This window comes from Chiloscyllium punctatum, chromosome 37 (assembly GCF_047496795.1).
Source record: "Chiloscyllium punctatum isolate Juve2018m chromosome 37, sChiPun1.3, whole genome shotgun sequence".
Classification (NCBI taxonomy): domain Eukaryota; kingdom Metazoa; phylum Chordata; class Chondrichthyes; order Orectolobiformes; family Hemiscylliidae; genus Chiloscyllium; species Chiloscyllium punctatum.
In genome coordinates this window covers 9,859,201-9,876,076 of record NC_092775.1, presented here as the reverse complement: position 1 = coordinate 9,876,076, position 16,876 = coordinate 9,859,201, and the positions used below count along the sequence as shown (strand labels likewise).

General features: G+C 43.0%; 1 protein-coding gene across 2 annotated transcripts in view; it reads right to left on the bottom strand.

Moving 5' to 3' along the window:
• The window catches only part of matn4 (matrilin 4), a 74,115-nt gene that overhangs the window by 22,123 nt on the left and 35,116 nt on the right, over positions 1 to 16,876 (bottom strand). For both annotated transcript variants that reach the window (XM_072556215.1, XM_072556216.1), the window contains exons 2-7: positions 14,132 to 14,287; positions 8,488 to 9,057; positions 7,129 to 7,251; positions 4,010 to 4,132; positions 2,474 to 2,596; positions 601 to 723 (exon numbers count right to left, since the gene is read on the bottom strand). In XM_072556215.1, the coding sequence (XP_072412316.1) occupies positions 601 to 723; positions 2,474 to 2,596; positions 4,010 to 4,132; positions 7,129 to 7,251; positions 8,488 to 9,057; positions 14,132 to 14,240 (1,171 nt within the window). In that variant the 5' untranslated portion in view covers positions 14,241 to 14,287. The remainder of the gene's footprint in view (positions 1 to 600; positions 724 to 2,473; positions 2,597 to 4,009; positions 4,133 to 7,128; positions 7,252 to 8,487; positions 9,058 to 14,131; positions 14,288 to 16,876) is intronic.

The window sequence follows — 16,876 nt, the reverse complement described above, 5'->3', positions numbered from 1 at the left end:
ATTCTCATGCACCTCCTCTGCACCCGTGCCAGGACTGATACATCTTTCCTGAGGGATGGGGCCCAAATTGCTCTCAGTACTCTAAATGTGGTCTGACCAGAGCCTTATATAGCCTCAGAAGTATATCCCTGCTTTTATATTTAAGAAATTTATATTTAACGTGCTTATAAAGAAACCTGCCCTCTGCTTTAGGATCTGCATTAGCTGTTGTGGCGATAGCCACTTTCGTGAAGTGTGTTGGGGAAATTTAATGGCATTGTCAATGCACATTGTTGTGGAAGTTCTGGAGGATGAGACTTTGCACTTACTACCAGGAATTATATAAATGGGATTTACGTGAACAGCTGGATCCTAAAGAGATGTTATCTGTCACATTAAAGTTGGCTTCTTCAGCTCCCCTCTAAGGCTAATAGATCAACCAGTTTGTCCTAGGACTCTCCATCCCCAGAGGAGAATGGTAGAGTCTAGCCTTGCCGGCAAATGCCACCAGTTGCCTGAGAGAGTTTGACCTGCACCCGACTTGCCTTCTGCTTCAAGCATCAGATTAAATTGCAGCAAAAGACCCCAACAATTACAGAGAAGTGAGGGTTCAGTACTTACTGCTACAGGTCTTCTTGTCCTGATTGAGGGTGTACCCCGGTTGGCATCGGCACTTATATGACCCAGGGGTGCTCACGCAGATGTGCTCACAGCCATGATCTCCCAGGGCACAGAGGTCGACAGCTAGAGAGGAAGATTGCAATTTGCTCAGGCAGCATCACAAAAGGGGCACAGTCAAAGATTCACAAGACAGTATTGTGTGTGAGGCAGCTGTCAGTTCAAGTTTCAATGTACAGAATCTTGGCTGACGATCCCATTGCAGTACTGAGGGAGTGCTGCACAGACCGAGGTCCCTGTCTCTCTGATGGGACATTCTCCTGCTTATTGCTTTCCCATGGATGGAAAATATCCCCAGGGTCATAATGTGAAGGGAGAGCAGGGCTGACTATGATATCCTGGCTGATCATTATCTCTCCCTCAACATCACAAAAACAGATAAGCTGGTCATTGCTGTTTGTGGGATCTTGCGGGTTGCTAACTGGTTGGCTGCTGCATTTCAACAGTTACGACGTCAAAAGTACTGAATTGACGATAAAGCTCCTGTAAAGTCACACCTTTCTTTCATATTTCTTTTTCAAAGTAGCCACGATGGGGAGGTGCTGGTTGGGCTGGGATGGATAAGGTCAGGTGTCACACAACACCAGTTTATAGCCCAACAGGTTCATCCGAAATCACAAGCTTTCGGAGTGCTGCTCTTTTGCCTGATGCAGGGCAGCGGTCCGAAAACTTGTGATTTCAAATAAACCTGTTGGACTATAACCTGGTGATGTGTGACTTCTGACCTTTTCAAAGTAGCTCCTGAAAACCTTTATCTTTGGTGTTGAGTATTTGGTCACCTGTTCTAAATCTCCTGCAAAGTATTGAGAGGATTACTAAATTTAAGTTGCTATATAGATGCAAGTTGTCACTGCTGTACACCATTGAATTTAAGACTGAAGATTGTAGGCTCAAACTCCATTCCAAGACAAAAATCTCGACTGACCCTCCAGGTCAGAGGGGAGTGCTGAACTGTCAGAGGTGCCCCTTTCAGATGAGATGTTAGGTCCTAGTTTCAACCTCATTGGTTTACATCATCTTTATGGGAGAGATGACAAAGATTTGTGTGACTTAGAATAATTTTAGGATTTGTAAATGCAGAGAGTGACATTGAAGATCACGTGAATTGACTTAAAAGCCTCAATAGATGACAGAAATGAAGAGTTTGACTGAGAAGGAGAGGCTGGATAGGCTGGGACCATTTTTTTACTGGAACATAGGAGATTGAGGGGTGACCTTACAGAGGTTTATAAAATCATGAGGGATACAGGTAAAATGAATTGCAGATGTCTTTTCCCTAGGATGGGGAATTTCAAGACAAGGGGGCATATTTTCAAGGTGAAGGGAGAAAGATTTTTAAAAAAGACACAAGGGACAATTTCTTCTCCACAGAGAATGGTTCATGTGTAGAATGAACTTCCAGAGGAACTGGTGGATGCGGGTACAGTTACAATGTTTAAAATATATTTAGGTAAGACATCCATAGGAAAGATTTGGAGGGATATGGGCCAAGTGCAGGCAGTTGGGACTAGTTTAGTTTGAGATATTGGGTCGGCATGGAGTGATTGGACCAAAGGGTCTGCTTCCATGTTGTATGACTCTGACTCTATGAAAGGGAAAATTGTCATTGGCCAATGAAGCCTGTTGATGTACCTGCCCAATTTACCTGTAATAACCACTGGAGAATTGAAGCCAAAGAGGAGACAGGCCTGGGGTCAGCAGGAAGCGCTTGCCAACTTGCAAAAATAGATGGTAGCCCTTCCAGTTTTAAGTAATTTTCAACTTACAAGGCAATAATTGTGGGTGAGACTGATATTACTGAGCAATGAATACTAACCTGAGCAAGTCTTCTTGTCCTGATTGAGAGTGTAGCCAGATCGACAGCGGCAGCGATAGGACCCAGGTGTGCTTACACAGATATGTTCACAGCCATGAGCTCCCAGGGCACAGAGGTTGACAGCTAAAGGATAAAAGGACTGATAGTTTAGAATATGTTGTTGTTGTGCCACCATAGTCTTACCAGACCATAGGGGCTGCTCTCTCATTAGAGGGAAGCAACTGGTGGTGATTTAACCTGAGGGCTACCAAACCTCAGGTGATGGAAGAGATTGAGAAGCAGAATCCTTCATTGCAACCTCAAATCGATGATGGGAATTGAATCCACGCTGTGGTGTAGCACTGCTCTGTAAACCAATGGTCCAGCCAACTGAGCTAAACCAATTCACTTGTGGCATGGGCAGGTAGCACTTACTTTCTGTGTGTAACTTTTCATCTCACTGGTTTCTTTAAAGGATTTCAAAAGGAAATTTGATGGGCATCAAATGGAAATAAACTTGCCTGGTGATGAGTAGGGGGGTCTAATCTAAAGACTGCCAGTATTGAATCAATGGGTCAAATGGCCTCCTTCTGTTCCATAATGACTCTACTGATTTGGGCAGGAAGACTCCAGAGCTTTTCAGGAACATCAGGTGAGATCCAAATGCAGCACTTTAACTTCCTACAGATCTAGTCTTGGCAGAATGGAATGTGCTGGGGTTAGGGGTGCGTTGGCGTGTGGGGTGAGGGGGAATGATTTGTGCATAACTGGGTTCCAGATTGAACAGAGCCATTTGAACCCTGGGCTGAGTTCAAACAAACCTTATTTTAGCCGTTGTTATGATCTTACAGAGAAGATGGAAATACCCTTGAAGTGCAATTAAGGTCTATTTAACTGGCATGATAATAAGCTATTTAAAACCCCAGCCCTATTCAAAGCCTTTAGTTGAGAAAAATCCAGAGTTCAGACCCGACGTCAGAATAGTTTCTTCAGAGGAACCACGTTTTTCTGGTTCACTTCGGGGAACCAGCTACCTCAGCAGGAGTTTTTCTACTCTGTGAAGCTTCCAAACCAGGAGAAGTTTGCGACAAAATCTTCAAGTTGTTAAAATACATTTAGGATGTTAGAATTGTAAAAGGGTTATGCCATCGGAATGGAATCATAAAATTGACTTGACAGTTCAAGAAAAAGAAACTGGACAGCTTCAGTTAAGTAAAGCTGAAACAGGAGAGCTATTTATCTAGGGTTGAGTAACAGTAATGGAATGGTGTCAGAAAACAGGTTGAAACTTTGTTTTAAAGCATGTGGTGCGATCTTTCTAACTGAATTAAATAAAGCTTGATTTCTTTGTATCATTTGTTTTGGGTGATAAACTTACATTCTGTCGTTTAAAGAACATTTGCAACCTCATGTGAAAATGCCTCAGTGTTTAAAAAATGAAATATATAATCTATCAAGCTATGTTTCATTATGCGATCTCACTTGTCCCACATTATCTTCAGCTGGAATCAAAACAGGACGCACAGTATTAAGAACGGATAGGATTGAAGTACTAACCACTACAAGTCTTCTTGTCTGGGTTCAGTCTGAAGCCCTCACGGCAACTGCACTTGTATGAACCTGGAGAGCTGATGCATATCTGCTCACAGTCATGGTCTCCATGGGAACAGAGGTCAATAGCTATGGAGGAATACACAGTCACTGGTCAGAACAACCTAGAAGTTTCTACCACTGTCCTGTCTTTTTACTCCCACCATTATGATTTTTATTTTAATCACTGCTTTTTCCAAGCCTGTCCCACAAACAGGACAGGACACTACAGACAACTCAGCCTTGGACTAGACGTTGGCTCAGGATTTCTTGCCTTTGTGATTTCTATCTGCCTCAGACACGTAGTGAAGGAGGCTGCAATCATGGGTTGGATTCTCTCAGGACTCAGGATCAATGTCAAAATGTCTGGCTGAAGCTTTCAGTATCCTTTCAGTGCTTCCTTTGAATACCATGTGAGTGTGTCCTACACTCAAGTTGTTCATGGAAGATTGTAAAAAGTGGAGCCGCAGGTAGACAGGATAGACAAGGCGGCATTTGGTATGCTTACCTTCATTGGTTAGTGCATTGAGTATGAGCTTTGGGAGGCCATGTTGTGGCAGTACAGGACATTGGTTAGGCCACTTTTAAAATACTGCGTGCACTTCTGGTCTTCCTGCTATAGGAAAGATGTTGTGAAACTTGAAAGGGCTCAGAAAAGATCAACAAGAATGTTGCCAGGGTTGGAGGGTTTGAGCTACAGGGAGAAGCTGAATATCATAGAATCCCTACAATGTGGCAACAAGCCATTTGGCCCAACAAGTCCATACCGACCCACCAAAGAGTATCCCACCCAGACCCATTCCCCTACCCTATTACTCTACATTTCCCTCTAATGAATGAATAAGTTGGGTTTTTTTCCCCGGAGCATCAGAGGCTGTGGAGTGACTTTACAAAGGTTTATAAATCTTAAGGGGCACGGACAGGATCAATAGCCCAGGGTCTTTTACCCAGGGTAGCGAAGTCCAAAACTCGAGGGCATAGGTTTAAGATTGAGAGAGGAAAGATTTAAAAAGGAACTTTGGGGCAACCTTTTCACACAGAGGGTAGTACGTGTATGGAATGAGCTGCCAGAGGAAGTGCTGGAGGCTGGTACAATTACAACATTTAAAAGTACTTGAACAAGTACTTCTCTTCAGTATTTACGAACGAGAGGGACTGTATTGTTGAAGAGGAGAGTGTGAAACGGACTGATAAGCTAGAAGAGATATCTGTTAGGAAGGAAGATGTGTTGGACATTTTGAACAACTTGAGGATAGACAAGTCCCCCGGGCCTGACGGGATATATCCTAGGATTATGTGGGAAGCAAGAGAGGAAATTGCAGTACCGTTGGCAATGATCTTCTCGTCTTCACTGGCAACGGGGGTGGTACCAGGGGACTGGAGAGTAGCGAATGTTGTGCCCCTGTTCAAAAAAGGGAATAGGGATAACCCCGGGAATTACAGGCCAGTTAGTCTTACTTCTGTGGTAGGCAAAGTAATGGAAAGGGTACTGAGGGATAGGATTTACGAGTATCTGGAACGGCACTGCTTGATTAGGGACAGCCAGCACGGATTTGTGAAGGGTAGGTCTTGCCTTACAAGTCTTATTGAATTCTTCGAGGAGGTGACCAAGCATGTGGATGAGGGTAGAGCAGTGGATGTAGTGTACATGGATTTTAGTAAGGCATTTGATAAGGTTCCCCATGGTAGGCTTATGCGGAAAGTCAGGAGGCATGGGATAGAGGGAAATTTGGCCAATTGGATAGAAAACTGGCTAACCGGTCGAAGTCAGAGAGTGGTGGTAGATGGTAAATATTCAGCATGGAGTCCAGTTACAAGTGGAGTTCCGCAGGGATCAGTTCTGGGCCCTCTGCTGTTTGTAATTTTTATTAATGACTTAGATGAGGGAGTCGAAGGGTGGGTCAGTAAATTTGCAGATGATACAAAGATAGGTGGAGTTGTGGACAGTGAGGAGGGCTGTTGTCGGCTGCAGAGGGACTTAGATATGATGCAGAGCTGGGCTGAGGAGTGGCAGATGGAGTTCAACCCTGCCAAGTGTGAAGTTGTCCATTTTGGAAGAACAAATAAGAATGCGGAATACAGGGTTAATGGTAGGGTTCTTGGTCAGGTGGAGGAACAGAGGGATCTTGGGGTCTATGTACATAGATCTTTGAAGGTTGCCACTCAGGTGGATAGAGTTTGTAAGAAGGCCTATGGAGTATTATCGTTCATTAGCAGAGGGATTGAATTCAAGAGTCGTGAGGTGATGTTGCAGCTGTACAGGACTTTGGTTAGGCCACATTTGGAGTACTGTGTGCAGTTCTGGTCGCCTCACTTTAGGAAAGATGTGGAAGCTTTGGAGAGGGTGCAGAGAAGATTTACCAGGATGTTGCCTGGAATGGAGAGTAGGTCATACGAGGATAGGTTGAGAGTTCTCGGCCTTTTCTCGTTGGAACGGCGAAGGATGAGGGGTGACTTGATAGAGGTTTATAAGATGATCAGAGGAATAGATAGAGTAGACAGTCAGAAACTTTTTCCCCGGGTACAACAGAGTGTTACAAGGGGACATAAATTTAAGGTGAAGGGTGGAAGGTATAGGGGAGATGTCAGGGGTGGGTTCTTCACCCAGAGAGTGGTGGGGGCATGGAATGCGCTGCCCGTGGGAGTGGTAGAGTCAGATTCATTGGCGACCTTTAAGCGGCATTTGGATAGGTACATGGATGGGTGCTTAATCTAGGATAGAAGTTCGGCACAACATCGTGGGCCGAAGGGCCTGTTCTGTGCTGTATTGTTCTATGTTCTATGTTCTATGTTCTATGTATTTGGATGTGTATTAATAGGAGGGGTTTAGAGGGGAATGGGCCAAGTGCTGGCAAATGGGATTAGATCTGTTTAGGATATCTGGTCGGCATGGATGGGTTGGCCAAAGGGTCTGTTTCCGTGCAGCATTCTGGCTCCAAGAACTTCACATCGTGGTTACTGCAGTTACAGTTTAATGTGGATTCCATGGGATTCCATGCCTTTCATTTCTGTTACTTGCTGACAGCTGAAGATGCATTTTATAATCAGTTTACAAGCCCTTGAGATAAAATATCGCCAGCGTATACCTGTGCATGTCTTCTTGTCTGGGTTCAGCACATAGCCCTCACGGCAAGCACAGTGGAAGGACTCAGGAGTGGTGACACAGATATGCTCACAACCATGACTCTCACTAGCACACAGATCCTGAGCTGGAAGGAAAAAGATACAAATCGAAATTGAATTTGGGGTACTAGAAATGCTGAAGGTTCATGTGTTTTGTGCAAGGTAACACATGACTATGGGTCTCAAGCAGATTGGTATGTATTATATAATAATGAACAATGTTCCCCTAATTTATTTTCATCCTGTGCAGACTACTTGCAAATTCTGTGCATCATACATTTAAATGGAAGTCAACATCTCACATTGGAGCATGACCGAGTGTGAGCAGGGTTTCGCAGTGGTTGTATCCCACAAAACCTATCGGGAATCTTGAGGTGAATAAAGGACTTGAGTTCTTATGGATTGATTAATACACAGGTATTAGACAGGTGTAACTGCTGGTCATTATAGAGCAAAATATCTTAAACAAGGGCAGCAGGTACATGGCAACACCACCAGCTGCAAGTTCTCCTCCAAGCCACTCACCATCTGACTTGCAAATATATCGTCGTTCCTTCAGCGAGGCTGGGTCAAGATCCTGGAATTCCCTCCCTAATGGCATTGTGGTTAAATTTGCACCACATGGTATGCAGCAGTTTAGGAAGGCAGCTAACCATCACCTTCACAAGGGCAACTAGAGACAGGCAATAAATGCAAGCCCAGCCAGCAATCCCCACATTTCAGAAGTGAATTTTAAAAAAATAACCTGTCAAATACAGGTTAATATAGAGCTAGGGTTTTGCTGAAACAAGAACACGTTTTTTCAAAGTTTGAGAGAATTCTGTATGGTAACTCTACCTACCAACCAATCAATGCTCATCTATTGCGCAGTACAGATATTCTTTTCCCTTCACATTGCAAATTGGCCTGATTGGTACAAAATGTAAAGCTTTGACAAGCTGTATCTTTTTTCAGCATTATTTGAGTTCTGGACAATCAAACAACTGTCGATGCAGCTAGGGATCAATGAGATGTCAGTGATTTAAGGTAAATGGCACAAGAAGAATTGGCAACATAAGGGAAAACCTTTTTATGATCTCAGTTGGTAAGGGACTGGAAAGCAGTGCCTGGTGGATGAAGGTACAATCATGGCAAGGGGAACAATTTACAGGGAAATGAGACTCACAGAACTGCTCTTTCAGAGAGGGGACATATAACAAAAGCTCCTAACTTTCTACTGCAAAGGGACATGTAATGGCTTGGCGTCCCTCACTGTGACAAAGAGTTCTCAAGATGAGAAACATGAATTAGAACACTTCCCCTTTGGTCATTTTATTACTTACAACACAACTTGTCCTTGAAGGTCTTAGCGAACTGATCAATCAAGTCAAAGTTCTCAACCAGGAAGACATGTTCCTCATGTGGCAAGGAGGCCATGGCTCTGAGGGAGGAGATCTCTGCTCTCTGCACCCCGACGGCATAGATCTCAATACCAGACTCCCGAGCTTCCGCTGCTACCTCTGTCACCCGGTCCTGGGGCATCCCATCTGTTATAATGATAGCAACTCTTGGGATTTTCTGTGCCAGGGGTCGGGCACCCTGTTCCTCCGTGAATGCAACGTTCATGGCATACTGGATGGCTAAGCCAGTCATTGTTCCCTGAGCCAGTGGGATCACCTCTTTGACACTCTTGATCATGTCAGCTTTCTTCTGGAAGGTTTTGAAGGAGAAAACATTCTGGATCTGGCTGGAGTACTGGATCAAAGCAACCCTGCCAGCAGCAGGTCCCACATTCAAGAAATTGATCATGTCGATCACAAAGTTCCTCATCAGCTCGAACTCAAACGGGCGGACACTCCTGGAGCTGTCAATAATAAACAACAGATCCATGGGACCTGTTGTGCACTTTTTACCTGAAATGAAAGACAAGGTTTGTTGCAGCAAACTGGGATGACAGTCATTTGAAGTGCATTATTCATTATTTAATTATTTATTCGGATTCTGGAATCTATTGACTTGGACGTCTATGTTCTGGCATACCTCAGCTTCCGTACAGAGATACCCTAGACCTAGAACTATAACCTTTGACCCTTGACCAGCCCAAGGGCTCAGGCAGAGGTCTCATTGCTAGGCATCGGAACCATCGGGGGCACAATCTGGGGCACCAACCACATCAGGAAGAGGAGAATCCAGAACAGAGGTAAAGGTTGGAGAATGTGGAGTGTGTTGGAAAGGACACACACGATTCTGAATCTTCTTCTCTCAGGAACAAAAGCAGAGTCACCTGCCCTCCTGGTCGGCTTTACAAATTTAAAAATTGAAAGTAATGAGTTTGCTAATGTTTGTGGGCTTCTGCAACACGGATCTCAAGATGGTTTTCACATGTGAATGGACCTTGTCCCACAAGACACATCTGCAATGACCTTGTCTCAAGTCCCTGTGAATGCTCTGTGTTTTCCTCAGTTCCCTCCTCGTTATATATGTGGTGATGTTTAGGGTACACATAGGCCTCTAACTTAAACAGGCTATTCTCAAGTCTTCAGCACTTAGTCTATCCAGGGCTTAGCCTGCTTTTAACAGGAGTAGGTTGCAGATATCATTTCACACTGCTAGAGTGGGTAGGGAACTTGACCCTGGTTCTCCTGGCTCAAAAGCTAGGGACACTACCATTGTACCACAAGACCCATGAGGAGTATGTTGAAATGGCTATCCATTTTCTGGGCCAGTTGTTTCCTTTGCTATTAGATAAGGGAAATATTGAATAAACAGACCATTAAGGTCAGACCTATGCACTATCAGGAAAGGAGGGGTGGAAAATTATAAATGGTCAGATAACCTTCTTTCATATTTTAGTTGTTTTTTTAATGAATTATTTATTTAGCTTTCCTACTGATTTACTCTAACATCAAACCTTTGTATCTCACTTGACAGCCAATTAGTAAATCTCATCCATTCTAAATTGGCCAATGTGTATCCACTGAAAAATTAACAATGAGGTGATTGTAAAAGATTCTAAAGCATTTCTTTAAAGATCAAGAGAATTCTTCCATCTGTCCTGGCTAAATTTATCCTATCACTAAAAACGGATTATCTAATTGTCACATTGCTGCCAGTGGGAGTTTCCTGTGTGCAAATTGACTGCTATGTTCCCCTACATTACTAAAGTAAGTCACTGATTATGATGTGTCTGGGGGCCCCCAAAGTCAATGAGACCATAAGATACAGAAGCAGAATTAGTCCATTCAAGGTAAAAACAATGACTGCAGATGCTGAAAATCAAATACTGGATTAGTGGTGCTGGAAGAGCACAGCAGTTCAGGCAGCATCCAGCGAGCAGCGAAATCAACGTTTCGGGCAAAAGCCCTTCATCAGGAATAAAGGCAGTGAGCCTGCAGCATGGAGAGATAAGCTAGAGGAGGGTGGGGGTGGGGAGAGAGTAGCATAGAGTACAATGGGTGAGTGGGGGAGGAGATGAAGGTGATAGGTCAAAGAGAAGAGGGTGGAGTGGATAGGTGGAAAAGAAGATAGGCAGGTCGGACAAGTCAAGGAGACAGTAAGTGAGCTGGAAGTTTGAAACTAGGATGAGGTGGGGGAAGGGGAAATGAGGAAGCTGTTGAAGTCCACATTGATGCCCTGGGGTTGAAGTGTTCCGAGGCGGAAGATGAGGCGTTCTTCCTCCAGGGTCACCTGCACATCCACCAATATAATTTATTGTATCCGTTGCTCCCAATGTGGTCTCCTCTACATTGGGGAGACTGGGCGCCTCCTAGCAGAGCGCTTTAGGGAACATCTCCGAGACACCCGCACCAATCAACCAAACCGCCCCGTGGCCCAACATTTCAACTCCCCCTCCCACTCTGCCGAGGACATGGAGGTCCTGGGCCTCTTTCACCGCCGCTCCCTCACCACTAGACGCCTGGAGGAAGAACGCCTCATCTTCCGCCTCGGAACACTTCAACCCCAGGGCATCAATGTGGACTTCAACAGCTTCCTCATTTCCCCTTCCCCCACCTCATCCTAGTTTCAAACTTCCAGCTCACTTACTGTCTCCTTGACTTGTCCGACCTGCCTATCTTCTTTTCCACCTATCCACTCCACCCTCTTCTCTTTGACCTATCACCTTCATCTCCTCCCCCACTCACCCATTGTACTCTATGCTACTCTCTCCCCACCCCCACCCTCCTCTAGCTTATCTCTCCATGCTGCAGGCTCACTGCCTTTATTCCTGATGAAGGGCTTTTGCCCGAAACGTTGATTTCGCTGCTCGCTGGATGCTGCCTGAACTGCTGTGCTCTTCCAGCACTACTAATCCAGTATTAGTCCATTCAGCCCATCGAGTCTGCTCCACCATTCAATCATGGTTTATATGTTTTCCAACCCCATTCTTCTGCCTTCTCCCAGTAATCCTTGATCCCCTTACCAACCAAGAACCTATCATGGCACGGTGGTTCAGTGGTTAGCACTGCTACCTCATAGTGCTAGGGTCCCAGGTTCGATTCCAGCCTTGAGTGACTGGCTGTGTGGAGTTTGCACATTCTCCCCGTGTCTGTGTGGGTTTGCTCTGGTTTCCTCCCACAATCCAAAGATGTGCAGATTAGGTGAATTGGCCATGGTAAATTGTCCATAGTGTTAGGTGGGGGAGTTACTCTTCGGAGGGTTGTTGTTGGGCTGAAGGGCCTGTTTCCACACTGTAGGGAATCTAATCTAACCTATTTATCTGTCTTAAGTACACTCGATGATTTGGATATTTAGTTCCCAGTCCTGATCACTTTGCGGCCACACCTCTGTGGTACCTCCAACATCATACATGCGAATTTCAATCTGGGCTGCAAGCTGATTTACCTCATTTCATATAGTACATACATTTAAGGACAAGACCCTCATCCTGTGTTGACTGCCCCTCTTCTCATAGTTGTCCCCTTATCTGCTGTACCTGAAGTTACATTCCTGATCCTTTCCATACTTACTGTCTTATTACTTGGTTTGGAAACTTTAATAACCTCTGATAAGCCATCCCCTGAGTCACACAAAGTCTTTTTTGCAAAAAAAGAAGCTCTACTAAGTTTTTATTACAGTATATGAAGGCTGTTTTGGGGGAAACCAATAATCACTCATTCTTGTTGCTCCAAATTGTTCCTGCAAAGATATTTAAGAGTTATTGTCACCAACTGGTTAATTTTGCATAAATTGCCGAGGCAGCACAATTGGTGTGTCTTTCCTCACATCCAACTCCACCTCTTCCCTGATGGATCCTGGGATAGTGAGCAGAAGGAAGAGTTTCAACCACTTTCATCTCCACACCCCTGTGTAGCCTTGCAACATCAGGTTATTTGGGAATGTTTCCGATTATAAATGTGTGCTATAATGTGTAATTTTAGAAATTCTTTCCCGACAAAGTCATAAGTTTTATATCATAGCCCAAATCTTTAACTTATTATGATTAATTTAAATTAGGAATGTAACACAAATTCCTAAATATTATCTTACTTCCAATATCTTGGAAATCACAAATTTAGTTACAGCAAATGATTAGGAAGGCAAATTCAAAGCAAATGGAATATAAGAGTAACCAATTGTTATGACAGGTGTATTAATGAGACCTTGTCTAGAATACTGTGTACAATTTTGGTTTGATAATGTAAGAAAGAAGATAATTGCATTATAAGCAGTTTCGAGGAGGTTCACTTGAATGTTTCCAAGGATGAAGGGCTCCACTTAAGGGAAAGATTGGATGCATATCTATTATACTTTAGAAGAATGAGAGGTAATCTTATTGAAACATGTAAAATCCTCAGAGGATCTAAAAAGTGGAAGCTAAGCAGATGTTTTGTCGTGTGGGAGGTACTACAATTAAGAGTTTAAAATTAAGGACTCCCACATTTAAGGCAGTGACGAGGAGAAACCTTCTATCTGAGGGTCATTACTTTGGAACTCTCTTTGCCAAAGAGCAAAGGAGGCAGGTTTCATGAAAGAGTTATAAGCTCTTGAATGGCCAAGGAGTGAAAAGGCATTAGGGGGTGGCAAAGCTCCTCTAGTGATTGGAGGCAGTGTTGGCATTGTCAGCAGCACCTCCTGGTGACTGATGTGAGAATCACAGGCCGACCGAGACTTCAGCCCTTGGCTAGGCCTGGGGGGTCTGCATTGGTGGCCCCAAACACCTTTATGGAGATAAGACTTAGACTTTAATATTTGAATATTTTTCTTACTTTTTGGTTTTCTTTTATTTCTGTTGTTTTTAATATTCTGGCTTTGTAATCAAAATGGTGCTGGAGAATGGGACTTTGCACATTTTTCACTGTACTCATGCTTTCTTATACTTGAAATATATGTGACAATAAAATCTAATTCTGATTCTAATTCTAATGGAAATAGATTTGAACCACAATCAGATGGCAGAGCAGAATTGACTGACTCCTTTTCCTAATTCATATGTGTGCAAGTCTTGTTAGCTAATATATCTTATGACATGCAATATAAAGCAAAACAAGGGACCATTTTGAATGTTGCTTCACAAAAACATTTGTACTTCAACATGGGGAAACATATATTTTTTAATGTTGGAGGTTTGAAATTCCTACCATTTTCTCTCTAATCCTCAGTTGTAACTCTTTCCCAGGCAGTGAGAAAAGAGGTAGTTAGAGAGTCCTTAAAATGTTTCAGTTAAACTCAGAATCATATCAATATGATTCTGAAATGCCAGAGGATTATTTTGTCAACATGTCCATATTTCTTTGCTTTCCAGCTATCCCTCTCATTTCAGCCAAAAAGCAGCTAAATGAGATGAATTGACTATGGATTCCTCAACTCCTGGCACAATCCATTGACATGTTGACACTAACAGTTTGCAGCAAATGCCTGATCTCTCCTAAAAATAGGACTAATAAAATGATGTCCAGTCTACAAGTGAATCGGTTAAGGCCTTCATTGTTTTACGTGACGTATTGGTCATCCATATTGTGTCTCTTATCTCCCAATAGTTTTCCTTACCTTCCTTTCTGTCCCTTATCTTGATTTGTCTTCTTTTGGCTGCTTGAATCCCATCCATCAAGAGAACTTCTATTATCAGGAGTAAACCAATTGCCAGAGGCAACTTCATCTTTCAAACTGAGGTGTGTGATTGACTGAGAAACAGAGACAAGGCGTCTGATGAGAGAGAATGAAGAACATTTAGCAACACCAACGACTGGAGCACATTTATCATTCCTTATGTCTGCCATTGTTTCTTACTCTCTGAGGGTATTGATGATAATGATGACAGCAAGTGACACGCAAAAAAGGGCGCAGCTAGAGGATGAAGGGAGAAAATGTACAGGTTTAAAGCAAGGGCTCAACTAATCCAGTTTTGTTTTAGCTAATTGTTAGAATATGGCCAGCACTGACAAAGTCTGTCCCTTAGTTGCCTCCGCAGGAAGTGGTGTTGTCCCTTCTCTTTGAATCATTAGGTGTTCAGGGATGAAGTTATTCTTTGTAAGGTTTTCTAACAACTGCTGGCTAGGCCACTTCAGAGGATAGTTAAGAGTCAACTACGTTAGTGTGGGACCTAACTCACATGTAAAGGTAATAGGTTTCCTTAAACAGACACTGAAAATTGCTGCAGAAACTCAGCAGGTCTGGCAGCATCAGTGGAGAGAGAAACAGAGTTAATGTTTCAAGTCTGGAATGACTCTTTTGTTCTGAAGAAGAGTCATATCGGACTCAAAATGTTAACTCTGTTTCTCTCTCTACAGATGCTGCCAAACCTGATGAGTTTCTGCAACAACTTTCTGTGTTTGTTTCAGGTTTCAAGCATTCATAGCATTTATTTTTATTCCAATAGGTTTCCTTCTCTAAGACACCAGTGAACCAATTACTTAACCAATTGAGCACCCTCGTGGTCACTTAACTCAGCAGGGTTTTAAAAGAAATTACAGATATTTTATATCTTGATTTCAAATTCTCAAAAGACTTACTTTAGCTTTGAACTTACATTCTCTGAATTATGTGCCTAGATCTCTGAATTCCAACTCAGTAACATAGCCTGTGTGCAAACCAGAAAGTATTGAACGTACAGGTGAGTTGACTCACATGTAGCACAGAAGATGGGCACTCAGCCTAATATGATGACACTTTGAAAGATCTTGGAGGATTGCAAGGAGGAGGCTACAGAACTAGGCAGAGGGAAGGACTCAAAAATAAGGGTAAGAATTCTAAAATTAAGGTGTCATTGAACTAGATGCCTTATAGGTCAGTACAGTGGGTACATGGGTAATAGGTCTTGGCAGGAGTTAGGAAGCAGTGTTTTAGTTGAGTTCGATTTTATTAAGTGTGGAGTCTGCCAGGAGAATAATTTGGTCCTATATTACACAGCTCTAACACAGTGGCTTTGTATCCATCAATTATTACATTGACTATACTAATTTGCTTTAACATTTGGTGTTCGATTGGACTCTATTTTATATTAATAATCCAGATTTTGGACGACAGGGGATAATTTCAAAGTTTATGGATAGTACAAAACTTGGAAGATTGTAAGCTGTGAGGATAGTGTAGACCTCCAAAAGGACATTGACAAGCTTGGTGGACTGGGAAGATAGGTGGCAGATGTAGTTCAGTACAGATAAGTGTAAGACAATGTATTTTGACAGGAATAGAAAATTGGGGGTATTATTTGAAAGCACCTGAAGTTATCAGTGGGACCTGACGCATAGATCATTGGACATGACAAGGCAGATACAGTTACAAGTAAAGCATAGAGAATCCTGGGATTGCTAATAAAGGCATAGAGTGTGAGAGCAAAAAAGTTATGCTGAATGTAAGGTTATACGTATTGGGTACAGTTCTGGGTGCCACACTCTCAGAAGGATGTGAATATATTCATGAGAATGCAGAAGAGATTGATAACATTGGCTCCAGAATTGAGAAACTCCAGGGATAAAGATGGAATGGAGAGGTTGGGATTGTTCTTCTTGGAGAGAAGAACACTAAGAGGAAATCTGATAAGAACCTTTCGAAATGGTGAGAGGTCAGGACCTGGAAGTGAAGGACTAACTGTTCCCGTCCATGGAAGTTTCAAGGTTGAGTGTATTAGACGATTATTTGGATAGAAACAATGGAGAGTGATATGGGGAAAGGCAGGAGAATAGGTATAAGCCATAATGCTCATTTGGTGAGCTGGTGTAGACTCAATGGGCCAAATAGCCTTCTTCTGTAGCATCACACTCTAACTCTATCAATCTGAGCAGATCAAAAGTCAATGGGGCAAGCAATGTAACATTTTGCATGGTAACATTTTGCAATAGGAGAAAGTGAGGACTGCAGATGGTGGAGATCAGAGCTGAAAATGTGTTGCTGGAAAAGCGCAGCAGGTCAGGCAGCATCAAAGGAGGAGGAGAATCGACGTTTCAGGCATGAGCCCTTCTTCAGGAATTTTGCAATAGCCAATCTCCAGAATGGAGGCAGAATCATTAGTTCACAGTATTTAGTCAGTGATTTGGAATTATTTGTTCAGTAACAGGTGAAGATGAACAAATCAAGACAAAATTTTGCCTGCATACCTGAATAATACTGAATCTGAGAAAGTTAAAAATCACACAACACCAGGTTATAGTCCAACAGGTTTAATTGGAGCACTCCGAAAGCTAGTGTTTCTAATTAAACCTGTTGGACTAGAACCTGGTGTTGTGTGATTTTTAACTTTGTACACCCCAGTCCAACACCGGCACCTCCAAATCTGAGAAACAAATTAAAAGACAA